At 35.6% G+C, this 18,718-nt stretch overlaps 2 protein-coding genes across 8 annotated transcripts in view; both read left to right on the forward strand.

Moving 5' to 3' along the window:
* Positions 1-1,215: 1,215 nt before the first annotated feature.
* LOC106176982 (uncharacterized) overlaps positions 1,216-18,718 on the forward strand; it is a 46,747-nt gene continuing 29,244 nt past the window's right edge. For 2 of the 7 annotated variants that reach the window (XM_087011135.1, XM_087011136.1), the window contains exons 1-8: positions 1,237-1,585; positions 3,996-4,215; positions 6,362-6,481; positions 6,798-6,842; positions 9,090-9,209; positions 11,414-11,533; positions 11,846-11,890; positions 14,205-14,324. In XM_087011135.1, the coding sequence (XP_086867261.1) occupies positions 1,289-1,585; positions 3,996-4,215; positions 6,362-6,481; positions 6,798-6,842; positions 9,090-9,209; positions 11,414-11,533; positions 11,846-11,890; positions 14,205-14,324 (1,087 nt within the window). In that variant the 5' untranslated portion in view covers positions 1,237-1,288. Of the gene's footprint in view, positions 1,586-1,972; positions 2,067-2,333; positions 2,479-3,995; positions 4,216-6,361; positions 6,482-6,797; positions 6,843-9,089; positions 9,210-11,413; positions 11,534-11,845; positions 11,891-14,204; positions 14,325-18,718 lie in introns of those variants that run through there. The other 5 variants (XM_087011141.1, XM_087011139.1, XM_087011142.1 and 2 more) reach the window with 5 other exon arrangements.
* LOC147762540 (CCN family member 3-like) lies at positions 16,462-18,436 on the forward strand. The gene is made up of 4 exons (XM_087011147.1): positions 16,462-16,503; positions 16,798-16,934; positions 17,092-17,209; positions 18,094-18,436. Exons 2-4 carry the CDS (start codon positions 16,841-16,843, stop codon positions 18,224-18,226), a joined length of 345 nt encoding a protein of 114 aa, XP_086867273.1. The 5' UTR covers positions 16,462-16,503; positions 16,798-16,840; the 3' UTR covers positions 18,227-18,436.

The raw sequence follows: 18,718 nt of genomic DNA on the forward strand, positions 1-18,718 counted from the left end.
GTAATAGAGAGTCCGGGGGACCCTCTATTACACGGACTCTTTGTCACACTAGAGGGACCCTAAATTTTAATAAGTACTCCCTGTTTCAGAAACCAGGGGTCCGTAGGACTCTATGTTTCGACGGACTCTGTGTCACGTTACACCGGCTTAAACCCCCCGTCACACTTATTCGGAATCAGCAGGAATCAAGCAGAACCAGCCGGAATGACTAAATTTAAAAATTCCTACAACACTGATCGGGAAGAGATTTCAAATTGACCTAAATTCTTGTAAGAATGCCGTTGGAATACTCAGAATGCACTTGAATCCGCCTGGAATGATTCGTGCACATTTTGGCTGAATTAGCTCTCAAATGCAGCTCGAATGTAGTTGGAAAACTAAGAATATCAATAATGCTGTCAGAATGAGGTCAGAATATTTAGAATACACTTCGAATGCCGCACAAGTGTTGTTTGATTACTGGCTGAAATAGGATCGAGATGCGTTCGACTTGCATTCCGGCTCTTTCTAGCAGGATTTGAAGTGTCTTGCCATTTCGGTTCTCCCTGGAATGTGATCAGAATGTTTCGAATGCTGTCGGAATGCCGTGAGAATGTATAGAATGCAGCCATAGTACGGTTTGAATACTATTCAAATGCCATATTCGGTAATTTTCCACTTGGAATGCACTTCGAAATTTTTTAACATGAGCAAAACATTCGGGGCGGCCACAAGAATGGGTAAAAATATTTGGAATGTACTCGGAATTTTTAGAATGCTCTTCGAATATCCAGGAACGCACAAAGAATTGTTTTTCCGACGGCATTCTTGCTCATTCCGCCTCTAGTTGATGGGGGTATTAAGATTCCACGGTTCGTGTCAGATTTACATAGGGTCACGCAAAAAATTAATCCACATTATGACCAGTTAAACGATTTATTCGTCGATGCTGGGTAGCTACTAATTCTAAGGAAAGTCTCCAACTCCTAACTTTCCGAAATCACGTCTGCTCCGTGCTCCATCTCTCCCAGTCCCCTCCTCTACTCTCTCCTCCTCTCTCTCCTTTTCTTTCCCCCAAGGTATCGATTCTCATCGCTTATATACTAATTTCTTATCTCACGTGGACCCAAACTTAAATTGCCTATAATTGTATAATTAATTTCTTTTCCTCGGCGTTATACAAATAGGTTGTCACATTACTCGAGAACTATTGGACCACAACACGTTACGTCATATGACCTCATGAGATATCTTTTTGGTCTTTATGTCGGACACGACATCATATCATTTTGGTAAGTATGTTTAAAGTATGAGGACTTCGTACATTCGTACGTGCTTTATAGGCGCCTTAGTTTCGGTTCTTTCACCGCTACACACAGCGTCTGGGGATGACTCTCAACTGCGTCTAGAACTATCTGATCTGCTAGCCCGTAATGCGCTGGCGATGGACAGATTGAGAGCCGAGTGTAAAGGATATGAAAATTTTGGGTTCCCCCCTGTTTCTTCATCTAATGTGGTTGTTGGTAGACGACAGACCACCGGCGTGGATATACAGTTGTTAGTGGACATTGGGTATCAGAAGGCAGTAAAGGAACACCTGCTTAAGGTATGCGTGTGCTTCCATTTTTCACTGTATTCATTACATGATATATATATATATATATATATATATATATATATTATACTGAATAAAAACCGCTTCGAACCTACACTGAGAATAAAATTGGAGTCATTTGGCTCTCTAGTCACAGTCCAGCACCCTTTGAACCTCATGGAGTTAATTTGGCTCCTATAGGCTATTAGTGTCAAATTACCCCAGGACCAGAGTCTTTAGACTCTCTTATCCGAGTCAATCCCCCCTTGGCTCTCATGGAGTCAATCTGACTCTAAAATCAGAGTCAAATTCTTGGGGCCAGAGTCTGGCTGACCCCTTTCATTGACTCTTTTCGCGCTCTGTTCAGTAAGCCTCTTTCAGTGTGACGGTGATCAGCAGACGGCGTGGACAGAACAGTTTTCACCGCCATTGGTCAAAAGGTTTTGTTTCCAGGTTGTAGGTTTGACCCGCCAATGCCAATGCATGTCACAGGGTAGGTACGGTGGATGCTCACAGTGACATATTTGCTATGTCATGCTATTTATTTCCAGTTTTACATGTTATTTGTTATTGCTGTTTCAACATCATATGCGTTCATTCTTTGTATAAGTATAATATGTAAAAATCACATGTAGGTCATTTTGAATTTTAGCGAAAACTGGTAACTAAATGATAATGCATCAGTTTAGTGGTTACGGGTTCACAGCGTTTTGGTTTTGTTCTGTATTTCATCAGATTTTTTCTCTTTAATATATTTTAGATACGGTCTGGTGTGTAGGCTATTTGTACATCAGTTGAAAGAGCATTACCATCTTCTGGTTAAGGAGGAATCAGTATTTGAGGAAGAACCAGTGGCATCTCCGGTTATTACATATTCTGGGAACTTCATGGAGGGCACCTACTCTGTAAGGGCTGAACATGTGGTCATTAGGAGTTCTAAGTCTTTTATTGAAATTGCAGGCCTATTATTGGCGACATATTTCGTTTTTAATCTAGTTAATCCTACAAACATGAGTGCAACACTGATATTCATCCAAAAAGTTATTGTTGACTACCAAGACAAGGTGAAGGTAGTGCCGAAATTGCACCTTTTACTTACTGGAGTACATGGCCTTAAAATAACAACAGTTTTGGGGGAAATTTCATACACTATTGACTAAGCTGTATGTTTATATGACATTCCCCCCCCCAAGGTCAAAATTAGTGTTTTGATGACAATTTTTTTCAACAGTTGTAGATGGCTAATTTCATACTTTTAATTGATTCAAATTGTGTAAAAATTGTCTAAAAAAGTTTGGGTATGTTTGCTTTTATTAGCCACAGGGCATTTGAATTACAATTGAATTACAATTTAATGTTTGAAACAATATTTTAACAAAGGCATTTTGTATATGTTAAGTTTACTCCCACCCCTTTATATTGCATGCTATGCTGTCATGGTTTTGTAAAATTTGCAACATTGTATGACTTATTTTGGTATACGAAGATGGGGACCACCAGATTGTCCATATTTCATATTTGTGTGTGTCCCAGCAAATATCACGCCATAGACAAATAGCATAGTACTAGTAATTTTACTGTAAGTAGTACGGCATTATGACACCCCTAGCCTTGTAATAAGTATACAGAATAATGATAATTAGGAACTGAGGTGCTGTCAGCCAGGCAATTTGCTTTGCCACAGTGGGTGTTAATAGGCATCGGTTTTTATTATTAAAACGTGTTTTCTTGTTTGTATTTATCTTTATGTTTCAGTGATTAAAGCTTTTTCCTTAAAGTAAATTATTTTGTTGTTTTCATAATGTGCCAAGGAGTCAAAAATCCTTAATATGGGGTCATGGTGACTCTTTTGTAGAGATAAATGAAGGGATGTATGAACGGAGTCAATTGTGATCCTCTTGTGGGGTCTGGGATGGCGTGACTCCATCGGAGTCAGCTTGACTCCATTTGGGAGTTATTTTAGGCACCACTGTTAGACTCCAAGTTTTGAGTCACTTGGACTCCGATTTTATTCTCAGTGTACCTTTGTCGGCATCCTTCTGACGGTTTCGTTTAGATGTCATCTACCGGTGGAGTTGTTCACAACTGTGAATATGTTTTCAGTATAAGTAATGACAGATCAAATGAAGCTGTTTTCCCGTGGTACATCTGTTGTTGACTGAGGAAGTAGCCCACGTAATACATGTATGTTAAGCGTACACTACGGTAGCCTTAGGTAGAGAAATATTGCTGAAGGTTAGGTTATAAATAACTGGGAATTTTCAGTGTAACTATGTGCGAATACAATGAAAAAAATAGTATTTTAATAGAGGAAATAGTATACTCTACATATTTAGGCGTTTTTCTGAAATCGAAAAAGATACTTATTTTAGGTACTGAATCCAATGTCTATACTCCATTCGTCTGTTTTTATTCACGACAGCTTTATGGCAACTGTACTAGACATACTACGACCACAAAACCATCTGCTACTACATCGGTGATTACAACGACAACAACATCTTCAACGACGTCTACGACAACTGCTCGTCCAGTGCAATCCTGTAGGGACAAAACGGATTGTTCTAGATACGCAAATGATGTCTGCATCCAATTCCCAGAGTGGAGCGCAGATAACTGCAAATTCTTCTGTGGATTTTGCAGTAGGTTTTGAATAGTTGAAATATATTTTAATGAAATATATAATACCCAAAATGTTTCAAAGTTATATTATTAAAGGCATATCGTGCAGATAAGATCTTTAAGCAGCGAGTAACGAAAAGAACGTTAACGGCTGATCGAGTGACCTATTCAGTTTATCCCTTCGCATGTCGAATTTATTTGACTTGTATAAGAAACTAGAAGAAGTGGTTTTTATGTGTTAATGGGAACCCACACCCCACCGATGCTCGGTTCGTGTGTACCTTTAAAGGCTTAGTCCGCAAATCACCGACTGTGCCTGTATACAATTGTGAATCGGGGTTCCCCCTTCCTCCCCTTCGTTCACCTCTCAAAACGAGAGTCGATCAAGACAAATCAAAATCAAACATTGTACCATTCCTGCTTCCTACATGTCATGGTAAACTTATCTTCTTTAATTAATGACTATAGTGATATAAATAATTTACTTTGGAACAAAATGCAGTAATTTGTGCTCCAAAGTAAGTAATTTCTAGCACTAATTATTAGTTACTCCAGTTGCCAGAAACCATGGACAATCTTATTGATAATCTGTCTTCTACCGGTACTGTTTTATATTTGTGGAAAGAAGGGAAGTACACTGTAGTTATTTGATCACCGTGCCCCACCCTTAGGAGAATCCTGGATCTTTTGGCTTCATATTATAAAACACGTGCTCTCCCTTATACACCGAGGATGACAATATCTGGGCAAGAAGTAGGGGTCAATTAGTACAAATATTTATCAAGGTGGCAATGTAAGACTAGTAAAACATACAGGACACTACTGGTGTGTCCCTTGTGCAGGTAGAGCATATGGCCTAAAGCCGATATCACCGATACACTTTGTACACTCAAGACGCACGTGTCACCTTCCCATGAGGTATTTCAGTGTTACCTGGCACAACTCAGGCATGGGAATGGGTGTCGGGTATTTAAATTGAACAAATTTTAGTCTACATGTACGTCTATTTACACATACTGCAACTGCTAATTTCACAAGTGATTCAGTGATATATTAAATGTGTCGAATTTAGTTGAAAGCAATTGTTGTACATTCATTCTAGGATATCGTGTGGAACGTCGAAACACGTTTCTACACTGTACCTGTACACTCTTAACGGATCAGACTGGGCATTATTCCCGTTGACACACCTGTCCGTTTTCTTTAACTGAGCGGCCGAGAAGAAGCGTTAGGGAACTGCCAGGGCTAGACCGCATTGTCGAGAAAATTATTCCAATGTCATATTTTTATACTGAATAACTTCTTATCTTTTTCAATTTAGACCTTAAAAACGATAAAAAATTATTTAATAAAAGTAAACTTACAACGTGTCTGAAGTTAATATTTCTGCTTTTACCTTAAAATTCGCAAGGGACAAGACTTCACTTGGGAAATTAAAACCGGCTGCATATACCATGCCAAACCCCGATGCCGCCATTCCCGATTAAACACAGTAAATACTTGTGAAATTTCAGGAGGAAAATTTCAGGACAAATTTTAAAATCTGTTTTCCACCAAGTTGTTCCTTCATCAGTGCCTGTTTTTATATTTGAGGATATTTCTGGGGAAACTTAAAACTAAACATTTGACATTTTAACCGGTGAAATCTAGTTAACATTGACAATGACAGTGGAGTGGAATATTTTTTTCCTCTGTGACTCTGTCTGTAAAAACCAAGTGAAGACACCGAGCGTTTAACCATATTCCACTTTCGTGCCGTAATTTTGGCCAAACCTGAAGTTAACAAACTCAAATGGTCAACATTATATAAAATACCTATATGCAGTGTAATTTTTTTCTCAGCAATAAAAACATTTTAGGCATTACTTAGTATACTGGTTTCGCCTACTGCATTCTGGTTACACTTGTAATCACGGAATTTTGGAAAACGGGAGTATAACATAAGACATTCAGATATATATCTTTATACCTAATGCCATAATCTAATATCCAAAATGAAAAATAAATCGTGCAGCAAAGCACTGTACTTGCTAGATGTACAGGTATTGTAACATATACTGGCACCTTCGTCATACAAAATGTAATTAACTGATATTGCTTACAATGTTTCAAGCACTGTATTTTAGAAATTGTTCAATACGTTTACTCTATTATTATTTTCTAAAGGGGGGTCGTCCACGTGCGCCGACAAACTCTCCAACTGCGCCGCCTATGGTGACGATGCCTGCACTGGGGTTTATGAAGCCTGGGCAAAAGAAAACTGCGCCAAGACATGTAACTTCTGTGGTATGAAAACAATTAATCGTATATAGTATCGGTTTTTTATTTTTTTATTTATTTATTTTTTTTGCTAGAAACCATATTGTGCTTTTTTGTTTATTCAGTGTCATGAACTTAAGATACAAAGAAAAACCTCATCTTAAATTGACAAAATAATTTCAAGCTGTTTGTATATAGTACTTCTTAATGCTTCGTAAATGATTTTCTGAGTAGCAAAAGATTCAGAATATTCAGAAGAAACTTAGTAAAATCACAATGGCATAGAATGTTTGAAATTCTGAGACAGCTAGCTAGTCTTCTAATTTCATCGTTTTGGTTTCAGGAGGTGTTCCAGTGCCTCCTATGCCGACTCCGCCTCTGCCAGGTGGTGAGTATTGTTATACCGTATGTTTATGTGAAACGTCTTTAAACATGTGTAACATTAACATGTAAATTAATGGAAATTTAACTTATGTTAGGTTAACTCTTTATACAGCATTCATGTAAAATATACAGTATATATATATATATATATATATATATATATATATATATATATATATATATATATATAAACATTCTGTTATACGTTCACAGACTGGAATTCTAATTAATTATTACTGCTTTACTGCTGTTTAGTTTCTCGCATGTGCTGTGATATAACATTCATGTCTCCTCATTAACCCAAGCGAAAGTATAAGTACCGGTAAAGGACAAATATGGTGTTCGAAATGTGGCCGGTAGCGGCCGCTTTATTTGAAAGGTCCCTCTAGTAAAAGAATAGTGTTAGTTATTATATGACAATATTGAATTTTATTAAAATTACGTAAAGTTATAGCATAAAAACAAATATCCAAACAAAAAATGCACGTATATTCATTTGTGGGGTTGCAAAGCGCGTACCTAAAAGAGAGTCCCGGATTCAGTGCTGCAAAGTTCCACGAAATTGCCTTAATGATCTCACAAGTTTACAAGGCTGACTTCCATATAAAATACTGCTAAAGGCGCATCACGTTAAAGATGCAGATAAAGAGAGTACTTATATCTAACAATTGCCACTAAACCAGCCATTACTTTAAAAGAGCACAGAATTTTGTTACGTTATTTCCCCAAAAATGATATTTGCTCAGATATTATATGTGCTTTACGGACAGGAAGGGAAATAAGTAGGCCAAATTTACGATCAGAAATTTGAAAAAGATGCAGTTTTGAAGCGTTTTTTACTGCTTCTCTAGAGGGTAATTTTGTTCGGTTGGTTTCTGGTATGTGGATAAAATTTGTGTCGTGTACGAAGCTGGTCTGATAATTTAAAAATGCTGCAAGACATTTACTCTTACTTCCTATGTATTATCTTTGAAATAACTATTGTTGTTGTCTTATTTATTTATTTATTTATTTATTTATTTATTTTTCAAAGAGACCATACAATTTTGGAAACGCTTAAACCATGTGCCTTTTTCAAAATTTTGGATATTACTCTTTGCATTTACTAAAAAGCGCTGGTTAAATATTGGCCTAATTTATGCTTTCTGTCTGAAATAAAGCTTGCAAGGCACCGGTCTAAAGGAGTGGTGGCAGGAACGTATTTATGCACGCGAATGGTTGGCAAAACCGAATTGATGTTTATCACACTCGTTCAAAACTAGACCAAAATGGTCTAGCATTTACTAAAGGATTACAAGATTTAAAAAAAGTAGGTCTACAAATCTATATCAATAGGAAGGTGAGACTAGGGTACAATTCGGAATTCACTGGACAACAGTATAACCCTATGATTTTATTTAAAAGATGAAATTCTTTATTAAGTTGTGCATTTTGTTTTAGGCCATGGTCTTTACATTAAACACTTTTAAAATCTGTTTTCCACCAAGTTGGTCCTTCTTCAGTGCCTGTTTTTATATTTGAAGATATTTTTGGAGAAAATTAAAACTAAACATTTGACATTTTTACCGGTGAAATCTAGTTAACATTGACAATGACAGTGGAGTGGAATATTTTTTCCTCTGTCTGTATAACCCTCCGAGCGTTTAACCATATTCCACTTTCGTGCCGTAATTTTGGCCAAACCTGAAGTTATCAAACTCAAATGGTCAACATGCGTTCATTATATAAAATTACCTATTTGTAGTGTAATTTTTTCTCAGCAATAAAAACATTTTAGGCATTACTTAATATACTGGTTTCGCCTACTGCATTCTGGTTACTCTTGCAATCACGGAATTTTGGAAAACGGGAGTATAACATCAGACATTCAGATATATTTCTTTATACAAATTGCCATATTCTAATACCTTACCAGATTCAGTCGGTTGCAAGAAATTCGACACATGACATGAGTTGCATAATTATAAAATTGTATAAAATATCATGCAATTTGATTTACATATTTTACTCCTGCTTACAGAGCATAAATGCACTTTGGTTCATATGTTATGGCATGTTTGCATCACTGATCAAACCAAAATGAAAAATCAATCGTGCAGCAAGGCACTGTACTTGCTAGACGTATAGGTTTTTTAACATATACTGGCACCTTCGTCATACAAAATGTCGTTAACTGATATTGCTTACAATGTTTCAAGCACTGAAACTGAGAAATTATTCAATACGTTTACTCTATTATTATCTCTTAAAGGTGGGCCGTCCACGTGCGCCGACAAACTCTCCAACTGCGCCGCCTATGGTGACGAGGCCTGCACTGGAGTTTATGAAGACTGGGCAAAAGAAAACTGCGCCAAGACATGTAACTTCTGTGGTAATGAAAACTATTAATCGTATATACTATCGTTTTTTTTTTTTTTTTTTTTTTTTTTTTTTTTTGCTAGAAACCATATTGTGCTTTTTTGTTTATTCAGTGTCATGAACTTAAGATACAAAGAACAACCTCATCTTAAATTGACAAAATAATTTCAAAGTGTTTGTATATAGTACTTCTTAATGTTTCGTAAATTATTTTCTGAGTAGCAAAAGATTCAGAATATTCAGAAGAAACTCAGTAAACATCACAGTGGTACAGAATGTTTGAAATTCTGAGACAGCTGGCTAGCCTTCTAATTTCATCATTTCGCTTTCAGGAGGTGTTCCAGTGCCTTTTAAATATGAATATTGAGTGGACAGTTAATATATTGTTTTCATGTTTAAAAGATGCAAGCCATTATACATTAATTTCATTCCGCTCTTTTTGGTTATAATAATATTAGTTAAGCGTTTTAATCGACACGTGTAAATTCAGAGTCTTCGTAAAGCACGTTCACAGCAACACAAGTTAAAACCGGAAATTGCCTTAATGATCTCACAAGTTTACAAGGCTGACTTCCATATAAAATACTGCTAAAGGCGCATCAAGTGTGAAGTGATATGAAAATTTCTCTTTTTAAAGATGCAAATAAAGCGAGTACTTATGTCTAATAATTTCCACTAAACCAGCCTTTACTTTAAAAGAGCACAAAATTTTGTTAAGTTATTTCCCCAAAAATGATATTTGCTCAGATATTATATGTGCTTTACGGACTGGAGGGGAAATAAATAGGCCAAATTTACGACCAGAAATTTGAAAAAAGATGCAGTTTTGGAGTGTTTTTCACTGCTTCTCTAGAGGGTTATTTTGTTCGGTTGTTTTCTGGTGTATGGATTAAATTTGTGTCGTGTACGAAGCTGGTCTGATAATTTAAAAATGCTGCAAGACATTTACTCTTACTTCCTATGTACCTTTGAAATAACTATTGTTGTTGTCTTATTTATTTATTTATTTATTTTCAAAGAGACCATACAATTTTGGAAACGCTACCACCATGCGCATTTCATTTAATTTTGGATATTACTCTTTGCATTTACTAAAACGTCTAATTAAATGTTGGCCTAATTTATGCTTTTTGTCTGAAATAAAGCTTGTAAGGCACCGGCGTAAAGGAGTGGTGGCAGGAACGAAATTATGCACGTGAATGGTTGACAAAACCGAATTGATGTTTATCACACTCATTCAAACCTAGACCAAAATGGCGTAGCATTTACTAAAGGATTACAGGATTTAAAAAATAGGTCTACAAATCTATAGCAATAGGAAGGTGAGACTAGGGTACAATTAGAAATTCACTGGACAACAGTATAACCCTATGACTTTATTTAAAAGATGGAATTCTTAATTAAGTTGTGCATCTTGTTTTACGCCATGGTCTTTACTTTAAACACTTTTAAAATCTGTTTTCCACCAAGTTGGTCCTTCTTCAGTGCCAGTTTTTATATTTGAAGATATTTTTGGAGAAACTTAAAACTAAACATTTGACATTTTAACCGGTCAAATCTAGTTAACATTGACAATGACAGTGGAGTGGAATGTTTTTTCCTCTGTCTGTATAACCAAGTGAAGACTCCGAGCGTTTAACCATATTTCACTTTCGTGGCGTAATTTTGGCCAAACCTGAAGTTAACAAACTCAAATGGTCAACATGCGTTCATTATATAAAATACCTATATGCAGTGTAATTTTTTTCTCAGCAATAAAAACATTTTAGGCATTACTTAATATACTGGTTTCGCCTACTGCATTCTGGTTACTCTTGCAATCACGGAATTTTGGAAAACGGGAGTATAACATCAGACATTCAGATATATTTCTTTATACAAATTGCCATATTCTAATCTCTTACCATATTCAGTCGGTTGCAAGAAATTCTACACATGACATGAATTGCATAATTATAAAATTGTATAAAATTTCATGCAATTCAATTTAAATATTTAGCTCTTGCTTACAGAGCATAAATGCACTTTGGTTCATACGTTATGGTATTTTGCATCACTGGTCAAGCCAAAATGAAAAATCAATGCTAGATGTACAGGTTTTGTAACATTATGGTTCTTCGTCATACAAAATGTAATTAACTAATACTGCTTACAGTGTTTCAAGCACTGTAATTTAGAAATTGTTCAATACGTTTACTCTATTATTATTTTCTAAAGGGGGGTCGTCCACGTGCGCCGACACACTCTCCAACTGCGCCGCGTATGGTGACGATGCCTGCACTGGAGTTTTTGAAGCCTGGGCAAAAGAAAACTGCCCCAAGACATGTAACTTCTGTGGTAATGAAAACAATTAATCGTATATAGTATCGTTTTTTTTATTAATTATTTTTTTTTTGCTAGAAACCATATTGTGTTTTTTTGTTTATTCAGTGTCATGAACTTAAGATACAAAGAACAACCTCATCTGAAATTGACAAAATAATTTCAAGCTGTTTGTATATAGTACTTCTTAATGCTTCGTAAATGATTTTTTGAGTAGCAAAAGATTCAGAATATTCAGAAGAAACTCAGTAAACATCACAGTGGTACAGGATGTTTGAAATTCTGAGACAGCTGGCTAGCCTTCTAATATCATCGCTTCGCTTTCAGGAGGTGTTCCAGTGCCTCCTATGCCGACTCCGCCTCTACCAGGTGGTGAGTATTGTTATACCGTATGTTTATGTGAAACGTCTTTAAACATGTGTAACATTTACATGTAAATTAATGGAAATTTAACTTATGTTAGAGTAACTCATTATACAGTATTCATGTAAAATATACAGAAATAGATTATTATTATTATTATTATTATTATTATTATTTGATGCACGTGCTATTTTAATTTTAATATATATATATATATATATATATATATATATATATATATATATATATATATATTCTGTTATACGTTCACAGACTGGAATTCAAATTAATTATTACTGCTTTACTGCTGTTCAGTTTCTCGCATGTGCTGTGATATAACATTCATGTCTCCTCATTAACCCAAGGGAAAGTATAAGTACCGGCAAAGGACAAACACAAATATCGTGTTCGCTTTATTTGAAAGGTCCCTCTAGTAAAAGAATAGTGTTAGTTATTATATGACAATATTGAATTTTATTAAAATTTCGTAAAGTTATAGCATAAAAACAAATATCCAAACAAAAAATGCACGTATATTCATTTGTGGGGTTGCAAAGCGCGTACCTAAAAGAGAGTCCCGGATTCAGTGCTGCAAAGTTCCACGAAATTGCTTTAATGATCTCACAAGTTTACAAGGCTGACTTCCATATAAAATACTGCTAAAGGCGCATCATGTGTGAAGTGATATGAAAATTTCTCTTTTTAAAGATGCAGATAAAGAGAGTACTTATATCTAACAATTGCCACTAAACCAGCCATTACTTTAAAAGAGCACAGAATTTTGTTACGTTATTTCCCCAAAAATGATATTTGCTCAGATATTATATGTGCTTTACGGACAGGAAGGGAAATAAGTAGGCCAAATTTACGATCAGAAATTTGAAAAAGATGCAGTTTTGAAGCGTTTTTTACTGCTTCTCTAGAGGGTAATTTTGTTCGGTTGGTTTCTGGTATGGGGATAAAATTTGTGTCGTGTACGAAGCTGGTCTGATAATTTAAAAATGCTGCAAGACATTTACTCTTACTTCCTATGTATTATCTTTGAAATAACTATTGTTGTTGTCTTATTTATTTATTTATTTATTTATTTATTTATTTTTCAAAGAGACCATACAATTTTGGAAACGCTTAAACCATGTGCCTTTTTCAAAATTTTGGATATTACTCTTTGCATTTACTAAAAAGCGCTGGTTAAATATTGGCCTAATTTATGCTTTCTGTCTGAAATAAAGCTTGCAAGGCACCGGTCTAAAGGAGTGGTGGCAGGAACGTATTTATGCACGCGAATGGTTGGCAAAACCGAATTGATGTTTATCACACTCGTTCAAAACTAGACCAAAATGGTCTAGCATTTACTAAAGGATTACAAGATTTAAAAAAAGTAGGTCTACAAATCTATATCAATAGGAAGGTGAGACTAGGGTACAATTCGGAATTCACTGGACAACAGTATAACCCTATGATTTTATTTAAAAGATGAAATTCTTTATTAAGTTGTGCATTTTGTTTTAGGCCATGGTCTTTACATTAAACACTTTTAAAATCTGTTTTCCACCAAGTTGGTCCTTCTTCAGTGCCTGTTTTTATATTTGAAGATATTTTTGGAGAAAATTAAAACTAAACATTTGACATTTTTACCGGTGAAATCTAGTTAACATTGACAATGACAGTGGAGTGGAATATTTTTTCCTCTGTCTGTATAACCCTCCGAGCGTTTAACCATATTCCACTTTCGTGCCGTAATTTTGGCCAAACCTGAAGTTATCAAACTCAAATGGTCAACATGCGTTCATTATATAAAATTACCTATTTGTAGTGTAATTTTTTCTCAGCAATAAAAACATTTTAGGCATTACTTAATATACTGGTTTCGCCTACTGCATTCTGGTTACTCTTGCAATCACGGAATTTTGGAAAACGGGAGTATAACATCAGACATTCAGATATATTTCTTTATACAAATTGCCATATTCTAATACCTTACCAGATTCAGTCGGTTGCAAGAAATTCGACACATGACATGAGTTGCATAATTATAAAATTGTATAAAATATCATGCAATTTGATTTACATATTTTACTCCTGCTTACAGAGCATAAATGCACTTTGGTTCATATGTTATGGCATGTTTGCATCACTGATCAAACCAAAATGAAAAATCAATCGTGCAGCAAGGCACTGTACTTGCTAGACGTATAGGTTTTTTAACATATACTGGCACCTTCGTCATACAAAATGTCGTTAACTGATATTGCTTACAATGTTTCAAGCACTGAAACTGAGAAATTATTCAATACGTTTACTCTATTATTATCTCTTAAAGGTGGGCCGTCCACGTGCGCCGACAAACTCTCCAACTGCGCCGCCTATGGTGACGAGGCCTGCACTGGAGTTTATGAAGACTGGGCAAAAGAAAACTGCGCCAAGACATGTAACTTCTGTGGTAATGAAAACTATTAATCGTATATACTATCGTTTTTTTTTTTTTTTTTTTTTTTTTGCTAGAAACCATATTGTGCTTTTTTGTTTATTCAGTGTCATGAACTTAAGATACAAAGAACAACCTCATCTTAAATTGACAAAATAATTTCAAAGTGTTTGTATATAGTACTTCTTAATGTTTCGTAAATTATTTTCTGAGTAGCAAAAGATTCAGAATATTCAGAAGAAACTCAGTAAACATCACAGTGGTACAGAATGTTTGAAATTCTGAGACAGCTGGCTAGCCTTCTAATTTCATCATTTCGCTTTCAGGAGGTGTTCCAGTGCCTTTTAAATATGAATATTGAGTGGACAGTTAATATATTGTTTTCATGTTTAAAAGATGCAAGCCATTATACATTAATTTCATTCCGCTCTTTTTGGTTATAATAATATTAGTTAAGCGTTTTAATCGACACGTGTAAATTCAGAGTCTTCGTAAAGCACGTTCACAGCAACACAAGTTAAAACGGGAAATTGCCTTAATGATCTCACAAGTTTACAAGGCTGACTTCCATATAAAATACTGCTAAAGGCGCATCACGTGTGAAGCGATATGAAAATTTCTCTTTTTAAAGATGCAAATAAAGCGAGTACTTATGTCTAACAATTGCCACTAAACCAGCCTTTACTTTAAAAAAGCACAGAATTTTGTTACGTTATTTCCCCAAAAATGATATTTGCTTAGATATTGTATGTGCTTTACGGACTGGAGGGGAAATAAGTAGCCCAAATTTACGATCAGAAATTTGAAAAAAGATGCAGTTTTGGAGCGTTTTTCACTGCTTCTCGAGAGGGTTATTTTGTTCGGTTGTTTTCTGGAGTATGGATTAAATGTGTGTCGTGTGCGAAGCTGGTCTGATAATTTAAAAATGCTGCAAGACACTTACTTCCTATGTACCTTTGAAATAACTATTGTTGTTGTCTTATTTATTTATTTATTTATTTATTTATTTATTTATTTTCAAAGAGACCATACAATTTTGGAAACGCTACCACCATGCGCCTTTTATTTAATTTTGGATATTACTCTTTTCATTTACTAAAAGGGCTAATTAAATTTTGGCCTAATTTATGCTTTTTGTCTGAAATAAAGCTTGTAAGGCACCGGCCTAAAGGAGTGGTGGCGGAAACGTAATTATGCACGTGAATGGTTGACAAAACCGAATTGATGTTTATCAGACTCATTCAAACCTAGACCAAAATGGTGTGGCATTTACTAAAGGATTACAGGACTTAAAAAAATAGGTCTACAAATCTACATCAATAGGAAGGTGAGACTAGGGTACAATTAGAAATTCACTGGACAACAGTATAATTAACCTGAAATTTTTTGAACTGAAGATTTCAGTTGAAGATTTGAGATAACTTGTAGCTTAATTGTATCATGCGCGTGAACAGAATGAATCTAGCAAAATGAGGCCAGGCAGTGATGCCCCATGGTATAAGTAGCAACATGTGCCTCAATGGAGATTACCCCTCTAGGGCACAATTGAGCATGTGCAGAATGCACATGTGCGTAATTAAGCTCTGGAGATTGTTGTCGCCATAAAATGTCGTTTGACTACGCCAAACTTTCCTATATGCATTGTAATTTTTTCTCGGCAATAAAAACATTTTAGGCATTACTGAGTATGCAGGTTTCGCCTGCTGCATTTTGGTTACTCTTGCAATCACGGAATTTTGGAAAACGGTAGTATAACATCAGACATTCAGTTATATATATATATCTTTATACATAATGCCATATTCTAATCTCTTACCAGATTCAGTCGGTTGCAAGAAATTCGACACATGACATGAGTTGCATATTTATAAAATTGTATAAAATATCATGCAATTTGATTTACATATTTTACTCCTGCTTACAGAGAATAAATGCACTTTGGTTAATATGTTATGGCATGTTTGCATCACTGATCAAACCAAAATGAAAAATCAATCGTGCAGCAAGGCACTGTACTTGCTAGACGTATAGGTTTTTTAACACATACTGGCACCTTCGTCATACAAAATGTCGTTAACTGATATTGCTTACAATGTTTCAAGCACTGAAATTTAGAAATTGTTCAATACGTTTACTCTATTATTATTTGCGAATGCGTAGATGGGTCAGCAGGCTTCTACAGATGTACAGAAAGGTAACAAGTTAAATTGAAGAAATGGAGGAGGGTTGGTTAAACCGTGAGCCCTTCATAGTTGTATTTTACTACGATATAAACTATGAGCTATAAGTAGGTGCAGCTGTTTGGTAATTTGCTATAATTCGAGCTAACACGTTAATAATAGTACATGTATAACAACAGTCTTAATGGATTTCAACCAGATCTACTGCACTTGAACAGCTGTCAGTTCTGTGCTAATATAAATAATTTTTTACATAAAAGAAACGAGGAAAAAACATATTAAGGTATTTCTCCTTCTGTTCAATTTAGATGTCCCAAATACGATACTACTGGATTCCCGCCACAGTGCTCAATGCAACCAGATCCAAACGACTCTTGCTGTAGGAAGCCAGTATGCAACTTGGGGGGAAGCACTGGAGCCGGAAGTGGCACTGGGACCTACCCAGGTATTTTCAAATGAGACGCACCTTTTTCTGGATTTCTTCATAGACTTCTATGTTCTGTCTCTAGATTGTAGTGAAAACAATACTGGGAATTTATAATCATTATTTTTCGTTGGTATTTGCTTTATAATAAAGCATATTTTTTTAAATTCCTCATCAGCATCCGGCTGTCTCTATAATGGCAAGACATACAAACAGGGAGAAACGTGGAAAGATGGATGCAAGTACAGTTGCACCTGCACGAATGGGGCTACAGGCCTATACACGTGTAGTGCCATGTAAGGCAAAGTTGTTTTCATCAGTGTTATACAGCATTTGACAAAATCGCATTGTCGTATCCTATTAAAATGTATGAATGATGAAAATTCGTTCTCTACTTATTTGAAGGCAAACTTAAACATTTCTGGTAATAACTTTTCCGAGTGCACTACCTACAACAATGTTGGACCACGTAAAAGTATAGATCTTAATTGGCGAAAAGTTAAAGTCAATAATTATTAATAGAGAATGAAGATTGTTTTTTTTTTGTGGGAACTGTGGGGTAATATTATATTTTGGGATTCAAGCATACTGTAAATCATAAGCCACGCCCGCAAGAAAATGCAGTAGTATCGAAGTAGCAAAGAAGCATTAACGCAGTAGTTGTGTGGAGCATATTTGCAGTAGAAATGCAGTATAGCCTACTGCAATTCTACTTCAAAAATTACATAGGGTTGTACAGAGGAGGAGCATTAATGCAGTAGATTAGCAGCATGATAGAAGCATGTTTCAAATATGCTAATTAGCTCCCACATCGAAGCAGATTTGAAGCATGTTTGCAGTATGATTGCAGTAGTCTACTGCGCTGGAGCATCTACTTCGTTTTCGTGCGGGCGTATCGGTTTGCGAAAGAACCAAATGCCTTCCCTACATACACGTTTGTACGATAGCGGTGATGGAATCTTTTTTTTTACTTGTGGAGTACAATAGTTTGTTTCAAATGCGAAAGAGACTAAAAAGAGACAAAAATTAAACCTGTGGGTCGTGAACGCTTTTAGGTATGGTTTGACTCTTAAGGTAAAAATGTTGAGATTTCAAGGAAATAATTATTTTTCTAAGTAAAGGACTTGCGCTCATTTTGTGTATCTTTCAAAGCATAATTTATATCTTTCTGTCTCTACAGGTGCCTCCACTGGCAGTTACCAGAGGTTTGTTCCCTCCAGCCACGTCCAGGGAAATGTTGTCCTAAACCCTCGTGCCCACCTAACTATAGTATTAACTACCCACCAGGGATGTCCGAGAGCACCTTGCCATAGACACCTGTATGTCCACGTGATACCTACTTGATGCAGCTGCTTGCACTTGTAGAACAGACACAGAGAAAAGATGCTTGAAAATAGTTGAGAATATTTCTCCATGCTCATTTACGAGACTTGTTAATCAATTGATAGTATTGCTCAAGATTGCAATAATCTCGTCGATTTGTTTGTGCTTGTGATGATTTGAAATAAACAGATGAGAGTTTATTATGCAGTTTTACAAATCTTTCAGCAACACGCAAGAAAAAAGCCCTCCTCTATCGTGCAGACCCCTACATTCAAATTTGCACGGTAGCGGTGATAGAATCTTTTTTACTTGTGGAATTCAATAGTTTGTTTCAAATGCGAAAGAGACCAAAACAGACAAAAATTAAACCTGTGGGTCTTGAACGCCTTTATGTAAGGTTTGGCTCATAAAATAAAAATGTCGAGATTTCAAGGAAATAATTATTTTTCTAAGTAAAGGGCTTGCGCTCATTTTGTGTATAT

Source organism: Lingula anatina, chromosome 4 (genome assembly GCF_051362555.1).
Source record: "Lingula anatina isolate TDL-2025a chromosome 4, LinAna3.0, whole genome shotgun sequence".
NCBI classification, from domain to species: domain Eukaryota; kingdom Metazoa; phylum Brachiopoda; class Lingulata; order Lingulida; family Lingulidae; genus Lingula; species Lingula anatina.

Excerpts from the sequence above, each read along its gene's own strand:
- LOC147762540 (XM_087011147.1), top strand. The coding sequence starts at position 16,841 with ATGCAACCAGATCCAAACGACTCTTGCTGTAGGAAGCCAGTATGCAAC. Across the intron at positions 16,935-17,091 it reads TGGCACTGGGACCTACCCAG|CATCCGGCTGTCTCTATAAT; the intron begins GTATTTTCAAAT and ends ATTCCTCATCAG. Across the intron at positions 17,210-18,093 it reads CTATACACGTGTAGTGCCAT|GTGCCTCCACTGGCAGTTAC; the intron begins GTAAGGCAAAGT and ends CTGTCTCTACAG.